General features: G+C 34.6%; 1 protein-coding gene across 1 annotated transcript in view; it reads left to right on the forward strand.

Annotated features, from left to right (window-relative positions):
* Positions 1-17,998, forward strand: part of lrp1bb (low density lipoprotein receptor-related protein 1Bb) — a 316,016-nt gene that overhangs the window by 272,606 nt on the left and 25,412 nt on the right. Inside the window, exons 71-78 of the mRNA XM_066688514.1 lie at positions 1,612-1,744; positions 7,701-7,823; positions 10,436-10,558; positions 11,352-11,492; positions 12,611-12,742; positions 14,617-14,736; positions 16,033-16,271; positions 16,999-17,222. Of these exons, the coding sequence (XP_066544611.1) occupies positions 1,612-1,744; positions 7,701-7,823; positions 10,436-10,558; positions 11,352-11,492; positions 12,611-12,742; positions 14,617-14,736; positions 16,033-16,271; positions 16,999-17,222 (1,235 nt within the window). The remainder of the gene's footprint in view (positions 1-1,611; positions 1,745-7,700; positions 7,824-10,435; positions 10,559-11,351; positions 11,493-12,610; positions 12,743-14,616; positions 14,737-16,032; positions 16,272-16,998; positions 17,223-17,998) is intronic.

Below are 17,998 nucleotides of genomic sequence, written 5' to 3' on the forward strand. Positions count from 1 at the left end.
CTCCTTAAAGAATGTTTATTCCTCTCCATTATGTGTGTTGTTTATGAACACTGCTTTTCTTATCATCTGTGTTTATAGAGCAAATAAGCCATTCATATTTTTTTTATCACTATCCCACACAATATCCCTTGTTCTTCAATTTGTATTGGTTTTATCATAAGAGATATGGGCATTTCTGTGTATTATTAAGGAGACTCACCATGTTAAAATGGGAATCTCACAAAATAATTGATTTGCCATTCCCACCCCCCCACCCCCTCTCGATTCCTTCTGTCGCCATTGTATAAATTGTTGTCTAATTTAAAATCTTTTCCAAAATACAATAATAGTTTTTTTGTTTTTTTTTGTTTTTTTTAAGATATTGATTCATTATGTTATTTGTGGCTTGCTGTGGTTTTAGTAATACCTTTGAACTTTGGGGGCAAAAGCAAAAAGGTTTATCATTTTCTTAACGAAAAAAAAGATTTATGAAACACCAATGCAATTGTGCTTTATCAGCATAACAGTGTTGATCTCTGTACCCTTTTAACTGAATTTTGTGAAGAGCAGCGGAAATGAAAAGATATCATAAAGCTTATTCTACAAAGGAGCAAACTATTAATTGGAATCTAGTAACTGGAAACACAACAAAACTGTGGAAAGAGAAGATAAAACTATAAATGTATTTGTATTACAAAACATTATAAATACCCCACACTCCTTGTTCAGCAAATCATTAGCTAATTTTTCATCCACTATAGGAGCAGATTAAGAAAAGTATATGCCCTTCTTAGTACAGTGCCCATGGTCTTTATTTCCCTTTGGGTCTGGTGGTTATTTCAGTTGATTGTGGCCTCTGGTTAGCAGTAAATCCAGATTAAATCTTAATTTCCCCTTGCTTTCTTCAGAAGTGAAAAATAAACATGAACAGTTTGAATACATTATATATACTTTGCATATAAATTCAAAAGAATCATACCATATAAGTTAAAATGATTGTTATATTCTAGGTGTATATGTCAGTTTAATACTCAGAAATAAGACATTTCTAAAAAATGATATCTTCAGACATGGTCTGTGGACATTTCTGTAAAATGTGCATGTTGAATCCCCACTAATAACATATTTGCACAGCTAATCTAAGCATGCTGGTCTAACTGTGGCTGGAGCAGTTTGTTAAGCAAATCCCAGTGGTGCTCGGTGTGATTAAAATAGCATTCTTTAACCTGTAGTTCACCCCAGTGTATCTGTCTCTTAATAATGGACATTATAATGGGGCGTTTTATTAAAAATCCCTAGATACTGTTTGCTTAAAGATTTGTGTCTTATGCATTATATATCGACGCAATTTCAAGAGTTAGAAAGGTCAAGCTCCTTCACTAAAGGTGACACCATTCTTAATTTAAGCAATAATTCACATTCTGTCTCCATGGATGACTGAAAAAAGTAAAAAATCTAGTTATTCACAGAATGTATTTATTTTAAGAAAGCAAGGTGCCAAATATACTTTTTCATTTTGTTTACATCAAGATTGCCTGTAATCTTCCCTAGATAAGTTTCTTTTCCTGGTTTTGATTTAAAATGTAAGCCAGACACACAAGGTAATTAAACCATATCATGCTGTATTGACAGGTTCACTGTGTGAGAGAATGCAGAGAAGATCAATTTCTCTGCCAGAACAGGGCTCTCTGTATCCCGACCAGATGGCAATGTGATGGGGTGCATGACTGTGTGGATCGCAGTGACGAGGAAAACTGTGACCATGGTAAGTCATGCTCATTCTAGAGGCAGTATTGATTTTTGCTTATGTTTTCACACACATTCATTTAGGATCCACCGTGTCATTTCATCAGGTGCACCTGGCTGGAGCAAGAGGGAAAAGAAACCAGACTAATCATTTAAGCTTACAGAAATTCATCACTGTGAACTTTGAACATAATGAAAAAAACATGTCTCTCTCCTCCTGAGTGAGCAATATATGAATAATTATGTGTAGAGGTGAAAATGAATGTTATTATGCAAGAGAAATAGTCTACTATGAAGTTTAAAAGCTTAAGCTTTGTGAGATCTAACTTGTTTGGATTTATTATGTGTGCCTTTACACAACACAAATGCAGTGCCATTTGCAGGAAATATATCAGAGTATGGTCAAGTTTTGCACATCAATTGGCAAACTACGGCTTTTTTATCTTTAGTATATATTTTCTTTATCTCTCTCTTATCTTTTTCATAGAGCCCTTATGCAACAGGTTATCTGTTTTCAGGTTTCACATTATTAGTGTTTTTTAAAAAGGATCTCAACTGATTATAGTGTTGTTGTTGTTGTTGTTTTAAGTATTTTTTCCCCTTCTGCTATCAATTGCCATTTTAACAAACCTGAAACGTACAGAAAGCCTGATGGTAGTTTCTGATGTTATTTGAATTTGCTAGAGGCTTCTTCTTCTTCTGTAGAAGTTGCCTTCAACAACTATGTTTGCAATGTGTGATTATAACAATATATATATAATAATAATAATAATAATAATAATAATAATAATAATAATAATAATAAAACATTGTCAGAATTATGTTTTAAGCACTGCAGCTCATAGGAAAGCCATATCCACAGATATTGCATGTCCTAGATGTAAGGTTGTTGGTAGTCTGCTTGCATCATTACTATGGGTGAAGCATACTTTAGTTAATATCAGAAGGCAATAATAATGAAATGTAATCTTCTGCCTATTTTAGCTTGCATATAAAATGGATTTTTAAACCCTGTGTGGATTTTCTTTTGAAGCCCTTTGTGTGTGTTTTAATAAAGGTTATGCATATTACTATCTTGATAAAAATTAATGGTGATGATGCCCTGATGATAGCTCTTCAGCTGTATGTTAAAACAGCATACCATAGCTTCTGTTTTATTCATGTCTCACATTATTACAGAGTCCAGTACACAGGAATGTGTTTTCATTTCAAACAGAAAGGTTACCATACGTATGGCCCTCAGAAAATATTGATCAAGTAATATAATTGATAAATTATACATTTTGCATAGGACAATGCTGATTTTACAGAATTATTTGCAAAATTAGTTTTAAATACTGGTGACCATGTAAATATCTAGTGGAGTGCAATCAAAACAACCAAAATATATTGCAAACCTTGATATATACAGTACTGTGCAAAAGTTTTAGGCAGGTGTGAAAAGTAAGAATGCTTTCAAAAATAAACATGTTAATAGATTATATTTATCAATTACCTAAATGCAAAGTGAGTGAACAGAAGAAAAATCTACATCAAATCCATATTTGGTGTGACCACCCTTTGCCTTCAAAACAGCATCAGTTCTTCTAGGTACACTTGCACAAAGTCAGGGATTTTGTAGGCATATAGTCAGGTGTGTGATTAAACCAGACAGGTGCAAATGATCATCAATTCAATATGTAGGTTGAAACACAATCATTAACTGAAACAGAAACAGCTGTGTAGGAGGAATAAAACTGGGTGAGGAGCAGCCAAACTCAGCTAACAAGGTGAGGTTGCTGAAGAGAGTTTACTGTCAAAAGTCATACACCATGGCAAGACTGAGCACAGCAACAAGACACAAGGTAGTTATACTGCATCAGCAAGGTCTCTCCCAGGCAGACAGGGGTTTCCAGATGTGCTGTCCAAGCTCTTTTGAAGAAGCACAAAGAAACAGGCAACGTTGAGGACCGTAGACGCAGTGGTCGGCCAAGGAAACTTACTGCAACAGATGAAAGACACATCATGCTTACTTCCCTTCGCAATCGGAAGATGTCCAGCAGTGCCATCAGCTCAGAATTGGCAGTGGGACAATGGGACCCTGGTACACCCATCTACTGTCCGGAGAAGTCTGGTCAGAAGTGGCCTTCATGGAAGACTTGCGGCCAAAAAGCTATACCTCCGACATGGCAACAAGGCCAAGCGACTCAACTATGCACGAAAACACAGGAACTGGGGGGCAGAAAAATGGCAGCCGGTGCTCTGGACTGATGAGTCAAAATGTGAAATATTTGGCCATAACAGAAAGCAGTTTGTTCACCGAAGGGCTGGAGAGCGGTACACAATTGAGTGTCTGCAGGCAACAGTGAAGCATGGTGGAGGTTCCTTGCAAGTTTGGGGCTGCATTTCTGCAAATGGAGTTGGGGATTTGGTCAGAATGCATGGTCTCCTCAATGCTGAGATGTACAGGCAGATAGTTATCCATCATGCAATACCATCAGGAAGGCATCTGATTGGCCCCAAATGTATTCTGCAGCATGACAACGACCCCAAACATACAGCGGCAGTCATTAAGAACTATCTTCAGCGTAAAGAAGAACAAGGAGTCCTGGAAGTGATGGTATGGCCCCCACAGAGCCCTGATCTCAACATCATCGAGTCTGTCTGGGATTACATGAAGAGAGAGAAGCAACTGAGGCTGCCTAAATCCACAGAAGAGCTGTGGTTAGTTCTCCAAGATGTTTGGGCCAACCTACCTGCCGAGTTCCTTCAAAAACTGTGTGCAAGTGAACCTAGAAGAATTGATGCTGTTTTGAAGGCAAATGGTGGTCACACCAAATATGGATTTGATGTAGATTTTGTTCTGTTCACTCACTTTGCATTTAGTTTGATAATTGATAAATATAATCTATTAACATGTCTATTTTTGAAAGCATTCTTACTTTACAGCATTTCCTCACACCTGCCTAAAACATTTCCACAGTACTGTGTGTATATATATATATATATATATATATATATATATATATATATATATATATAGGACTTTTTCACATTTTATTATGTTACAACTTGAAATGTATTTTAATGGGAATTTTTCCCCTTTGATTTACACAACCTACTCAAAACTTTGAAGAGGCAAGAGAATTTGTATTGTGAAACAACAGTTAATGAAAAATAAAAAAATAATGTCTTGATTAGAGAAGTATTCACAAAGCAGGTTTTCCTCAAGGATTTAGCTCCATCCATTTTACCCTCTACCCTGACAAGCTTCCCAGTCCGTTCTGCTGCAAAGCCAGATTTGTGGAGTCTCTGAGCTATTGTTGACACATGGACAGTTTCTCCCATCTCATGAAACACTGTAGGTGTTTAAAAGTTGCCTGTCCTCTTGTTGCCCTCAGTTTGGGAGGACGGCCTGCTCTAAACAAGAGATATTCAGTGCCTTTCATACCTTTTTATACCCTCCCCTGTTCTTGCCTCTCCACTAATATATCCCGAAATTGTTTTAAAATCTACCTGTGTATATTTTACAGGTGTATTTAATCTGAAATCATGTGAACCACTTTTATTTCACCCGGGTGAATTCTGAAGGCAACAGCTGAGCTTATTTAGGAGTATCATAGCAAAGGGGGTGAATACTTATCTAATTAACATTTTGCAAGGTTTTATTTTTAATTTATTTTTTCACGCCCCCATTTAATTTATTCCCACATTGAAAGAGTGGAGTAAGTTGTGTAAATCAAAGGGGAAAAAAAAAAAAATTAAATGTATCAAAGATTGACACAAAATGTGTAAAGGTGCAAGAGGGTGAATACTTCTTATAGCCACATTGGCAAAATGTTCCAAAAAAAAAAAAAGTATTAATCTATATTTGTTTTATTATTTTGTCTGATAGTTACAGATGCATTTAGGCATTTATTTTAACTCGGCAGTGGCCTCTTGCGGATAATTTGCAAAGTGGTAAAAGTATCTAACGGAATTATTGTGTATGTAATAAAATGTATTGAATTCAAACCCAGGACAAATGTTTGTGTCAATCAGGCACTATATCTGTTGTCTTTGTCTGTGTTTGCTTTTTATTTGTCTCACAGGAAAGCAGTCATTTCCATAATTTACCACAACTAGTTTTGCCATAGTTACTAAGGTTTAAAAAGAAAAGATCTATTAAATATCTATGAAGTAATACATTAAATCACATATGACATATACCATACTGCCATAGATAAGTTGAACTTAGACATCAATCGCAAGCCTGTAGATTGATACAGCAACGTACAATCTGAGAAAGACTTTGAACAAGGAAGTCATTACAGTGTCTGAAATAGATGTTCACAAACTAATTTCAAATATTGTTACACAGACCCATTGCATTTTGTGCTAGAATTCAAAATTTCCATAGGATGTTGCAATCCTCTTAAAACTTTTTGATTACCTTTAGAATCTTCGGAACTTTTGAAGCTCATTTTAAAGCCAAGCGGCTCAGTGCTTGGAAAACTCGTGACAAGATTTAAAATTGAACCTTTAATGCAATTAAACTGTTTGATGCTTTTGGTTTTCTCATCTTCATGGTCTGTTTTAATGTCAATATCATTTTACATTCTGAATGTCCACTTCATCTAGTTACAATTAAGAAAGGTGAGAGGGGAAAATGTGAATTTTAGAATTAATTAGTCAAAGCACAGCTGTGTAATCACATCGTTGGAGATCTAAACTGTCATGGTTTATTCTTCAGTTTAGTTTAATTTCTCTGAGATCAGAGAGACAGGATTATTAATAAGATATTTTTTTTCTGCCATAGACATGTTGTTACAACCACAGAGGTATAGCCCAAATGTTTGTTCAAACTTAATAAGTTCAAATCTCTTTCAGGTGTTGACTTATATTTGCAGTTTGGTTTATTTAATTAATGATAACAAAGCTAGCTGAAAGTCTACTTAAAAGTCACCTCTAGTCCATTATCTCCCACTTTACAGTATTAAAAGAACATAGTGCATTTACAATAATTTAAATAATGGCTGATTTTAATATAAATAACTTAATTCTCAGTAAGTGTGGGCAATGCAGATTGGTTTTCAAAAGATGTTTCTGTGGTCAGAATAAATTAGTATTCCCTAAGTACTAACTACTAATTCCTTGTAGCTTAAGGGTTATTCTTACTTTATTTATGTATCCCGGCATCTCAGCCTTTTTACATGGAATACATGTACCACATCATTAGACATGGCCAAATCTGGTATCATTTGATATCCATGTGGTGAGAAAATTGTTAAAAGTAAACTTGACATTTAAATAATAGCTAAAAATATAGTCACAATATTAAAAACACTGTCCTACCAAAAATGTTTGGAAGAAAAATGTACAAATTTATAAGGCGTTCTTATTTTTTCCACTTTCCTGAAACATATGTTTAATAAATACAGTATTTAAAAAAATGTGTTATAAGTATTTTATAAAAATGGTGCGGAAAACAAATGACAGTAACATATTGATGGTACCCCAACGTTATACTCTATTTCTGAACACTTGCTTTTTAAAAATATATATTGTCTATTAATTCACCTTTTCATTCAGCAAGCATGTAAGTGCTCCTTAGACAAGTACAGTATTTCTCCAAATGTATCCAATTCCTCTCTTTTGGATACCAAAAGAGCAAGAGATATTTTAACTTGTTTGTTTATCAATACATGGCCTTCATTAGAGACTTAATTAAGACTTCCAAACTTCATTCATATTGAATCTGTGGGTTTAATCTAAGATTTGAGTGGCTAATGAATCAACTGACTATACTGCTAGGACCACAGTTAAATGTTGAGAATAATGTCAAATGTATTAAACTGATTTTGAATATTTATTTAAGGTCTAGCAAAATGTTATGAGTCCCTCTTTTAATCATTTTAATAGTAAGGACTATAAATTGGGCTTTAATGTGAGCCATTTATTCTTTGTCTTGATATACTGTGCAAACAACTAAATATATATTATTTTGTAAATTTCAGGGGCATATACCTGTCGTACTGATGAGTTTACTTGTAACAACACCCTTTGCAAGCTACATGTTTGGGTGTGTGATGGTGAAGATGATTGTGGAGACAACTCGGATGAAGATCCTGATATGTGTGGTAAGGATCACTTTAGCCTAATAGGTCAAGACAATACAGCACTATCTAATTAAATGTATCCAATATGCTATAGAACATCTATGGATTATATTACTGGAGTTGTGTATTTATTCAAATATGTTCAGTTAATGCTCTATTTCTGTTTATATGAACTTTAATGGTAAAGGAGCAGGATAGTATAATAGTAGAGTACCAGAAGCTCTTTCTATGACAAATTCAGTGTAATGGTGTGTACAATACCTGCTGTCTTGTCATCTGCAGGACTGGTGGGACTGGGCATTGTATCATAATGCAAGGTTTCAATACATAATCACTGTCCCCTATCTGAATGAAAAGTACACAAGCATACTGGATTAGAAACTGAACTCATGTTTAATACAAAATAACAGAAACACAATGTTTCAATAATACAACTGGGATATATATGTGTGTCTATCTGTCTGTATACACTCACCTAAAGGATTATTAGGAACACCATACTAATACTGTGTTTGACCCCCTTTCGCCTTCAGAACTGCCTTAATTCTACGTGGCATTGATTCAACAAGGTGCTGAAAGCATTCTTTAGAAATGTTGGCCCATATTGATAGGATAGCATCTTGCAGTTGATGGAGATTTGTGTGATGCACATCCAGGGCACGAAGCTCCCATTCCACCACATCCCAAAGATGCTCTATTGGGTTGAGATCTGGTGACTGTGGGGGCCAGTTTAGTACAGTGAACTCATTGTCATGTTCAAGAAACCAATTTGAAATGATTCGACCTTTGTGACATGGTGCATTATCCTGCTGGAAGTTGCCATCAGAGGATGGGTACATGGTGGTCATAAAGGGATGGACATGGTCAGAAACAATGCTCAGGTAGGCCGTGGCATTTAAACGATGCCCAATTGGCACTAAGGGGCCTAAAGTGTGCCAAGAAAACATCCCCCACACCATTACACCACCACCACCAGCCTGCACAGTGGTAACAAGGCATGATGGATCCATGTTCTCATTCTGTTTACGCCAAATTCTGACTCTACCATCTGAATGTCTCAACAGAAATCGAGACTCATCAGACCAGGCAACATTTTTCCAGTCTTCAACTGTCCAATTTTGGTGAGCTTGTGCAAATTGTAGCCTCTTTTTCCTATTTGTAGTGGAGATGAGTGGTACCCGGTGGGATCTTCTGCTGTTGTAGCCCATCCGCCTCAAGATTGTACGTGTTGTGGCTTCACAAATTCTTTGCTGCATACCTCGGTTGTAACGAGTGGTTATTTCAGTCAAAGTTGCTCTTCTATCAGCTTGAATCAGTCGGCCCATTCTCCTCTGACCTCTAGCATCAACAAGGCATTTTCGCCCACAGGACTGCCGCATACTGGATGTTTTTCCCTTTTCACACCATTCTTTGTAAACCCTAGAAATGGTTGTGCGTGAAAATCCCAGTAACTGAGCAGATTGTGAAATACTCAGACCGGCCCGTCTGGCACCAACAACCATGCCACGCTCAAAATTGCTTAAATCACCTTTCTTTCCCATTCAGACATTCAGTTTGGAGTTCAGGAGATTGTCTTGACCAGGACCACACCCCTAAATGCATTGAAGCAACTGCCATGTGATTGGTTGGTTAGATAATTGCATTAATGAGAAATTGAACAGGTGTTCCTAATAATCCTTTAGGTGAGTGTATGTTATATACACATAACATATATAGTAACTAACAGTTCTTAGATATTGATATATGTAACAAACATTCTTAGATATATCCATTAATACAGGCATCAGATTAAAAATGAAACATTCTGAAAATCTTGGGTGAACCAAAGGTGAAGTATTTGAAGAGTGAAATAATTAATGTCTTTGATCTTTAGCTTTTCTTTAAAATGCTAGAGAATTTATTATTAGCATTCAGTACTGCTCACAATCATGAAAAGGTTATAAAGAGCCTTCAGATACAGAGGGATTCTGTTACCGCAGCACTTTGCAGCTGGCTACATGATGATTTACATCGTAATGTACATTTTTAATGTGTCGTAACGTTTATTAAGATAGTTCTCATTTTAATATAAGGTAAATTTAATTGAATATCAATTAAAGTCCATTGTAAGGAATGCAATTTGTAAGGATGGCACAGGATGGCAGTGGAAAATAAAATAAGGTGGAGAAACAAGTGACAGAGATACAGAGGATGCCTTGACTCAGCGAAGGGTCTGAGCCCTGAGAATAAATAGGTGCAGACATGTATAGGTTAAGACCTCGAGACAGAACAAAGACATACATGGGATTGATTGCATCAATCAATGAATATTCATTAAACACTGATTAATATGCAAGTCTAACAGATTATATTGGCTACTAAATAAACACAAATATAGATAATTAGTAAATCTAATGCCCCTTTGACAGGCCCGTTTGGTACATCCACCACACCATTTCTGTAACCTTGTGGATGACTCGTAGAAACAACAGGAAGGTTTGTTATCAGTTTAACCATGTCTACCGGCTCCCCAGAAAGTTGGACAATATAGTTGCTAATCAATACTAGGAATTCTCACACCATCAATGGCTGCTTACTTTCATTTTTGTAAACCCAATAAACATTAAAAATATGTTCTTATTTTAATGAAAAAGCGAAGTTGCCATGCCCACCAACAAGACCCTACCGATGTAGAAATAAGAGAGTATGCCTGCGGTCTGACCAACGTTGCAACAATGTGGACGACTGTGGAGATGGCTCAGATGAGCAAGAGTGTGGTAGGTCACATGGCAATAAAATGTTGTATTTTGCAATTATTTAGCATTAAATATGTAGTATAGACTTTGCTAATATTAATATGTATGTTCTTTTTAAACATGGCATATACTCACAAACACATTAATATGTATGTGTATATAATTTTGTGTGTTTTCATTTCTAGTAGAACGAGACCGTGGAGACCAACAAATCTCACTGCTCTAAAAATTGTATTAGACTTATAATCCTGTATAAAACATTTCAATTACATGTCTGATGTAAAACTAGTTAACAACAGAGATGTTTATATATATGATAGTAATGTAAATTCACAGAATACAGTATCTAATGGTATTTGTACATTGCTATTCAATGAAATAGCCATGTGGTACGGGGTCCTCCCACCCTGGTTCTGGAGAGCCCTTAGTCATCAGGTGTGTAGGTGTCTTCAGTCGGTGACTAAAGGTCATGTTCATCTTGACAGATTCAATCATTCACTGATTCAGTTGTGTAACTGAGCTTGGCTGTAATCAGAACCAGAAGTTCCTGGACCAGGGTTGGAGACCCCAAATCTAGTCTGTAAAGTAATATGCTAATTTCTCTCCATCTATAATGGAGATTATGAATGTACACTCGTGCTAGCGGGGGGGATGGGTAAAATGTTTTGATTGTTCTAGGGTTAATACATGTTAATATGATTGATGGATGTTCCTGTACAATTCTATGCTTGGGAACCCCATATGAGTTGGCATAGTCTACCATTTTTTCAAAGAGTTTTCACATAATCCTTGGTGTTGGTTTTTAATGAATTAGAGAATGTGATAGAAAAGCTGCGACCCTGTGGGAAGTCTGAGTTCACCTGCAGTAATAAGCGCTGCATCCCCGCTGAGCTGCAGTGTGATCTCTTTGATGACTGTGGGGATGGCGGCTCAGATGAGCTCGACTGCAAGACGTGTAAGTTGTGTTCAGGGTTGTTGTTGTTGTTTTTTGTTTTTTGTTTTCCCAAGAATTGTGATGTAATTTAAATCCATGTGTTAATTGCACCAAATGGTTTATTTAACTTTATTTTTATATAATTGAGATTATGTTTTGCTTATTTATTTACTTTTGTATGTAAGGTTTTTGCGCATGCAGTACAATGGTAATGCAAAACTTTTCCCAGGCATATTTCTTTTGCAGTCAGCATTCACAATTGTATTTAATTTATAACATTTTAATCCCTTTTTGATATTCTGAAAACACAGTGTGTAATTGCCTTGCAAAACCAAGTAGGCCTCTTCTGTGCCAAAGCAATATATTATTTGTATTTGTATAATTCCCTTGCATATTGAAAACCCACCCATTCTTTACAGAGGTTGGGAACGGCTGCTATGGTGTATGGTGCTCAAGTAAAATATCTTGAGTGGTTTTATATATATATATTTATATATATTGTGAATGTCATTTGCAATTAATCCAGGACTAGCTTTGAACTCAGTACTCAGTACAAATGAGAAGAATGTGCTATTTGTTCTCTGTCATTACCCCAACCAAGCCCGAAAAATAATTTGCATAACATACTTTCACACACATACACATTACAACACACACATATATGTGTGTGCATACATAATATGGATTAATTTATATATATTTTTTATAATTTTTATCATATATTTGATTTCTGAAGGGGGTATTGAGTTGCTTTGTTTTTTTGGGTATGGAATTAAATGAAAATAAACAAACAAATGTAAATGTCATAATATCAATGGACACATTACAGGAGAATCATTTATTTAAAAAAATATATGCAAATGAAAATACATAATATTTTGCTAATGTTCTGAAGTGAGACAATGTTAAGTGGTATCAAACATGTCAGTGGTGCATCCTTAAGAAACAATTATATTTTTAATGAATATATCTTCAAAACAACACAATGAGGTGAGTAATGTTTTGTTGTTGCTTTTCATAATACCAATTTAAATTCACTTCCTGTAAATGTTCTAGTGTTAAAATTAAAACTAGGTACCAAGAGAATGCATTTGTGTCAGCTCAATAAATAAAACATGTACTTTTCCATCTTCCTTCAGCTCCAAGTAAAGATATTTGTGGACGGGAAATGAATCCATGTGGTGATGATACAGTCTGCAATCAAACAAAAACAGCAATTTGTCAGTGCAAAGCAGGCTTTGAAAGAAATCAAAAGACCAAGAATTGTGAAGGTATGGTAAGACCGAGAAAATCTTACTTACTGACCTTGCAGAGTGTTTTTTGTTTATTTGTTTTTCTTTGGTCTATAGTTTTTGTTTTAAATCTTTTTTTGGTAACAGCTTACTCCCTTTGGGCGACGAAGATATCATTTTCATTTCATTATAGAAATACAATTTTCAGTCATATCTCCTCCTTGTCTTTCCTTCGGTTGCCCATATTTGCCCAAGCAAGGCAGCTGCAGTTACTTTTTTCAGTCAATACCTTATTTTCACTTTTCTCTTATTGGATTTTTTTTACTTCTGTAAAAGCAAACCATGAGTGAAAACTGGGAGAGTGTCACTGCCTCTGTCTAGGGTCACAGTTAGCACAGCGCATGTCCAGACACACCTTCTCATTGATGTGTCTCACATAGCTGTACAAAGGCCCACATGTTATTTATTTATTTCATCATCATCATCATCAGTCTTATCGATCCACTGCTGGATGAAGATTGCCCCAAGATGTTCCCACTTGCTTGAATCTATAGGTTCCCTTGTCCATGTCATGCCTGATAAATTATTTCATCTTCCCATCTTTTATGTGGTCTTCTTGAAGTTCCTTTTACATCTCCATCTGATAGCTTCCTTTGTCAATCTTTGTTCTTGACATTTATTTACAGAATCTTAATAATTTAAAGTGTGTTACTTGCGGACCATGTTTATCATCCCAGGTTTAAAGATGTGTTTTGGGAAAAAAATAAAATAAAAAAAATAATTAAATCATTAATTTGATATATTACAATGTTAAAATCTAAAGATTGGCATTTTTTTCAATGAAAATGTATGAAATTGATATTTCCTCTAAAAGTGTCATATTCTAACCTTAAATTATATTTATATGTTCCTGTGCTACTCAACTAGCTTTGCATGTTGTGGGTAGTTTTAAATGTTTACACAAAGTACAAACTAAAAAGACATTTTTTTTTTATTGATTCATTTGGCATTTGAAAATATCCTGCTGTATTCAAGTCAAAGAGCAGTATAACATTGTGACAGAATAAACCAATAGTTAAAAAATTCGCCTTCATTCTTCCAAATTAGAATAGTAAAATAGATTTCTTGTTGTGATAGAAGCAGGTTGTTAAACAGCAACATTTAGTAGTAATCGTCTATTAGTAATGTAGCTGGTATAAATCAGGCATATATTCAAACTAGGCTTGTGGTGCAAGTGAATGAGTTTGCTGATTTGAATTTATTCCCCAGAACATCATACTTTATTGTATGACTGGGGTCCATGCTCAAGTGAAAACGGGTTTGCAGTTCTAGAGGGAGCCAAAATGGCAACGATACTGCTTGCTTGGAAGTTTGTTTTTGATGTTTTGTGAACAATTGTTGCATAGATGTATATTCTGTGAATGCGACTTCATCCATTTATTAATTAAAAATATTGAATGATGAATTAAACAAACTGACTTCACTAGAATAACCCATTCAATCTTAAAAGCTGTAACCCTTCCCTCCCCAATAGAAAGTGCCCTATTACAACATACATATATACAGAATCAACCTTGATAGAACCATCATGTGTATATCATAAAATCATATATCCACAGCAGTGGCTTACCAGTAGATTTTGTAATGCAGAAGCTAAATTCTACTGAGCCTTTTAACTCCTATATACAAAGACCTCATGGTTCTTATTATGTATTCTTGGATTATTTCTTCAGGTTCTTTGAGTTTTTTCTTTTAACATTCAGCTTTCAAAATACAGCACAAACATTTTGATCTACCCATCACTTTTAAAACGTGTTATACCAGAACTGACCTTTTGAAAGAGTATTAAAAAATGTCACATATCACTAAATGTGGAATTGATTGTTTTTTTTTTTTATCTTTTTCCTTTTTAGAAGTCAATGAGTGTCTACACTTTGGTTCCTGTTCTCACTACTGCACAAACACTAAAAGCTCCTTCAAATGTACATGTGGCAGAAATTTTAAAGAAGTCAATGGCAGCTGTTTAGCAAAAGGTAAAAACATGTTTGTTTGTTTTCTGCAGAGCAAATTATGCATTACTATGAAGTGAAATGTGTGCAAAAAATGTTTAACAAATAAAGAAGGAAAATGCCTACAGCATTTTTTTAATATGTCTAAAATATAAGCCAGCATTAACCTTTGAATCATACTGTCTGCGTAACGTTCCATTATTAATGGGACATCGTAAATCTTTTTCATACAAAATAGTTAATTTATTGTGGCTGTAATCACAATAAAGATTACTTATCCATTCCTATGCTAAGTATGCTTTGTGCAGGAACTAATTCCAATTCATTTGAATTGGAACACAGTAACACATTATATTATAGTTTCATTAGTTCACATGTCATAGACACAAAATTAAACTTAGTTTGACTGAGTTAATGTTTTTTTATTCCTTACACAATAGCAAATGGACATCAAATTACAAAAATAAAATAAAATTGTGTATATCACCTACAAATACGGTACAGAATGCCTTTAAGACATGAGTTTTGTGCATGCATTATCAAAATCCAGACCTCATGTTCACAAGACATCAGTAATGATGGGCCATGCCAAGCAATAAGTATTTAGGCCTGTTTTATGTATGTATGTATTTATTTATGTATTTATTTAAATACAAAATTAAAATACTGCACATTTAAATAATAACAAACAAAACCCCAAGTAAACAACCTGCAGGACTCTTCACGTACACCTATAACTCGCTGTTATGTATTTATTAGAAACTTTGTCAAAAATAAGCATTGTCAAAAAACACAATGACATCACAGTACAAAACTGTACCTACGATATGTTTAAAAATGATCTCAATGTTATAATCCTGATATTTAAAGTCACCTTCTGAATAAGTTTATATAAGTTCTCAGAATAGTTTATTGTATTTGTAATACTTGTATTAATGCATTTTATAATGTAAATTTTGTGAAAACGGTTCATATTATTGTTGTATTGTGTTCTAAAGTAGCCCTGTATAAAAGTAATGTTTACAATATTTATACTGAATAGCCTGAATTGTTTAAATTGCTGTATCCAAGCTTAATTTAAATTGTTAGAACTGTTAACTGTTAATTGTTTTACTAGTTAAATACACTGATAGAATGTATTTATTTTTATAGACAATGTTTGCATCATAACAAAAATGTAATCTGTTGTTGTTAGTACATATTAATGTTTTCTGTAAAGAGTTGTATTGTAACTATAATTCTGTAACACTGTTGTTCTAAACCCAAAATGGAATTTAGACACTATTCATTTTTTTTGCATATTAATGAAACAACCTGCAGGACCAGAAGATCAAGTGCTCTACATAGCTAATGACACTGAAATCCGAGGTTTTGTGTATCCATTTAACCAGAGCCATGGACACAAACAACTAGCTCGCATTGAGGACAATGCCAGAATCATTGGGATGGATGCTCTTAATCAAGGACACAAGATTATCTGGGGTACCCAGTTTAATCCAGGTGGAATTTTTTACAAAGAAAAAGACAGAAGTCAATCTAAAACAAATAGTGGATTAATAGTAAGTATTTGATAAGTTAGCGGGGTCCACTGCTTGCTTTAAAATTAGTATTTTGTTGTATTTATTACTTAGTTGATTATATACTATTAAGATATTATATATACACAATACTTCTGTTGCATGCACAACCTATTGTCCATACATAATTAGTTATACAGTATGTAAAAGTTACATAGTTGCATTGGTATGTTATACATGTCATGCATTCATGTGCTGAGAGATCATCAGGTAAATATATAATTATGACTGAAAGTAAAAGATAATATAGTAGCAGATCTCTTCACCTACAAAATAGCTACAGACAATCTCAAGCAGTTGTGTAGACTCCTGACAACTAAATAAACTACTGAGGCAAATGTTCACACTCATAAAACCTTAATCAAACATGTCTAGTGTCTTAATAAGTAGTAATAAAGACATAATAAGATATCATCATACCACAGTAAGAAAGGTTGATGAAGTTGACATATTAGCATGCAATGTATGTTTAGAATTATTAGGTAGGTTATGATGTAAAAATGTTATCTACAAAATAACAAGAATCATTAACTCCTGGTATCAAAGATTATCTTACAGCCTGTTCTCTCTGGCAATTACAGTTTTTACTGTAATAAAGGAGTAAGTAATGTAAGTGACAGTGTAGTCATGAATGGGGAGTGGAAGCATTAGGTAGTAAGGTCAGGTCAATACATAATTAATTAAACATTAAAACATGTGTATCTTTCAGTGTCCTGATTTTAGAAGGCCAAGAGACGTATCAGCTGACTGGGTCACTGGGAATATCTATTGGACAGACCATTCCAGAATGCACTGGTTCAGCTACTATACGACCCATTGGACTAGGCTGCGATATTCCATTAATGTAGGACAACTTGGAGGATCGTCCTGCACTCGTCTCGTAACAAATATAGCAGGGGAACCCTATGCAATTGCTGTCAACCCAGTGCAGGGGTAAGACCTAACCTTTCCTCCTGTTAACTGATTTCTGTGTATCCGTACTCTTATCGTATTTCTTTTTAAATAGCTCCTTCTCCAGTATTTATTAATACATTATAAATGATCATATAATCATGATGTACTTAAACAACTTTGGGCTGGATTAAATCAAAACTTTGACCCACCCTCTAATAGCAAACTACAAACCTGTACATCATAGTGGTTACATTTCTGATTAGAAGAAAGTGTCATCTTACTACAAATGAAGCCGCAACTGAGTACAGTTCTGTAGTTTTCTATTAGCAGGTGGGTCAAAGTTTTGATTTAATCCGGCCCCTTATTAAGTAAGGGGCTGCAGTTACCCTCACATTAACTTTTACTATGGAAATAGGATATTAAATCAGTTGGTGTTTATTTTCCTCCAAGTACCAACCAGACCTTCAATTTGTCAAGACAGATGTGTATTTTGCTGTAATGGTTAATTAGCTTGTAACTGTTGATTCATTCACTGTTTCAGTAGAGGATGACTAAGTCCATTGATCAAATATGGCACTGAATTACTGATTTTGAATTATATATAGTTATTCTTTTTTTTCTAATATTTGTATGGAATGTAGGAAAAGTAAATTAGACATTTTATTTCATGTTCCAATAGCTATAGAGATAACTACCAGTTGAGACATTGCCTATATACATATGTATGTGTACATTACACTGTGTTTTAATGTCTGAAAAGCCATTTCAAATGAATAATTGTTTAATAATAAGCCAAAACAATGCATCAATGCATT

The sequence above is a fragment of the Amia ocellicauda genome, chromosome 16 (genome assembly GCF_036373705.1).
Source record: "Amia ocellicauda isolate fAmiCal2 chromosome 16, fAmiCal2.hap1, whole genome shotgun sequence".
Classification (NCBI taxonomy): Eukaryota; Metazoa; Chordata; class Actinopteri; order Amiiformes; family Amiidae; genus Amia; species Amia ocellicauda.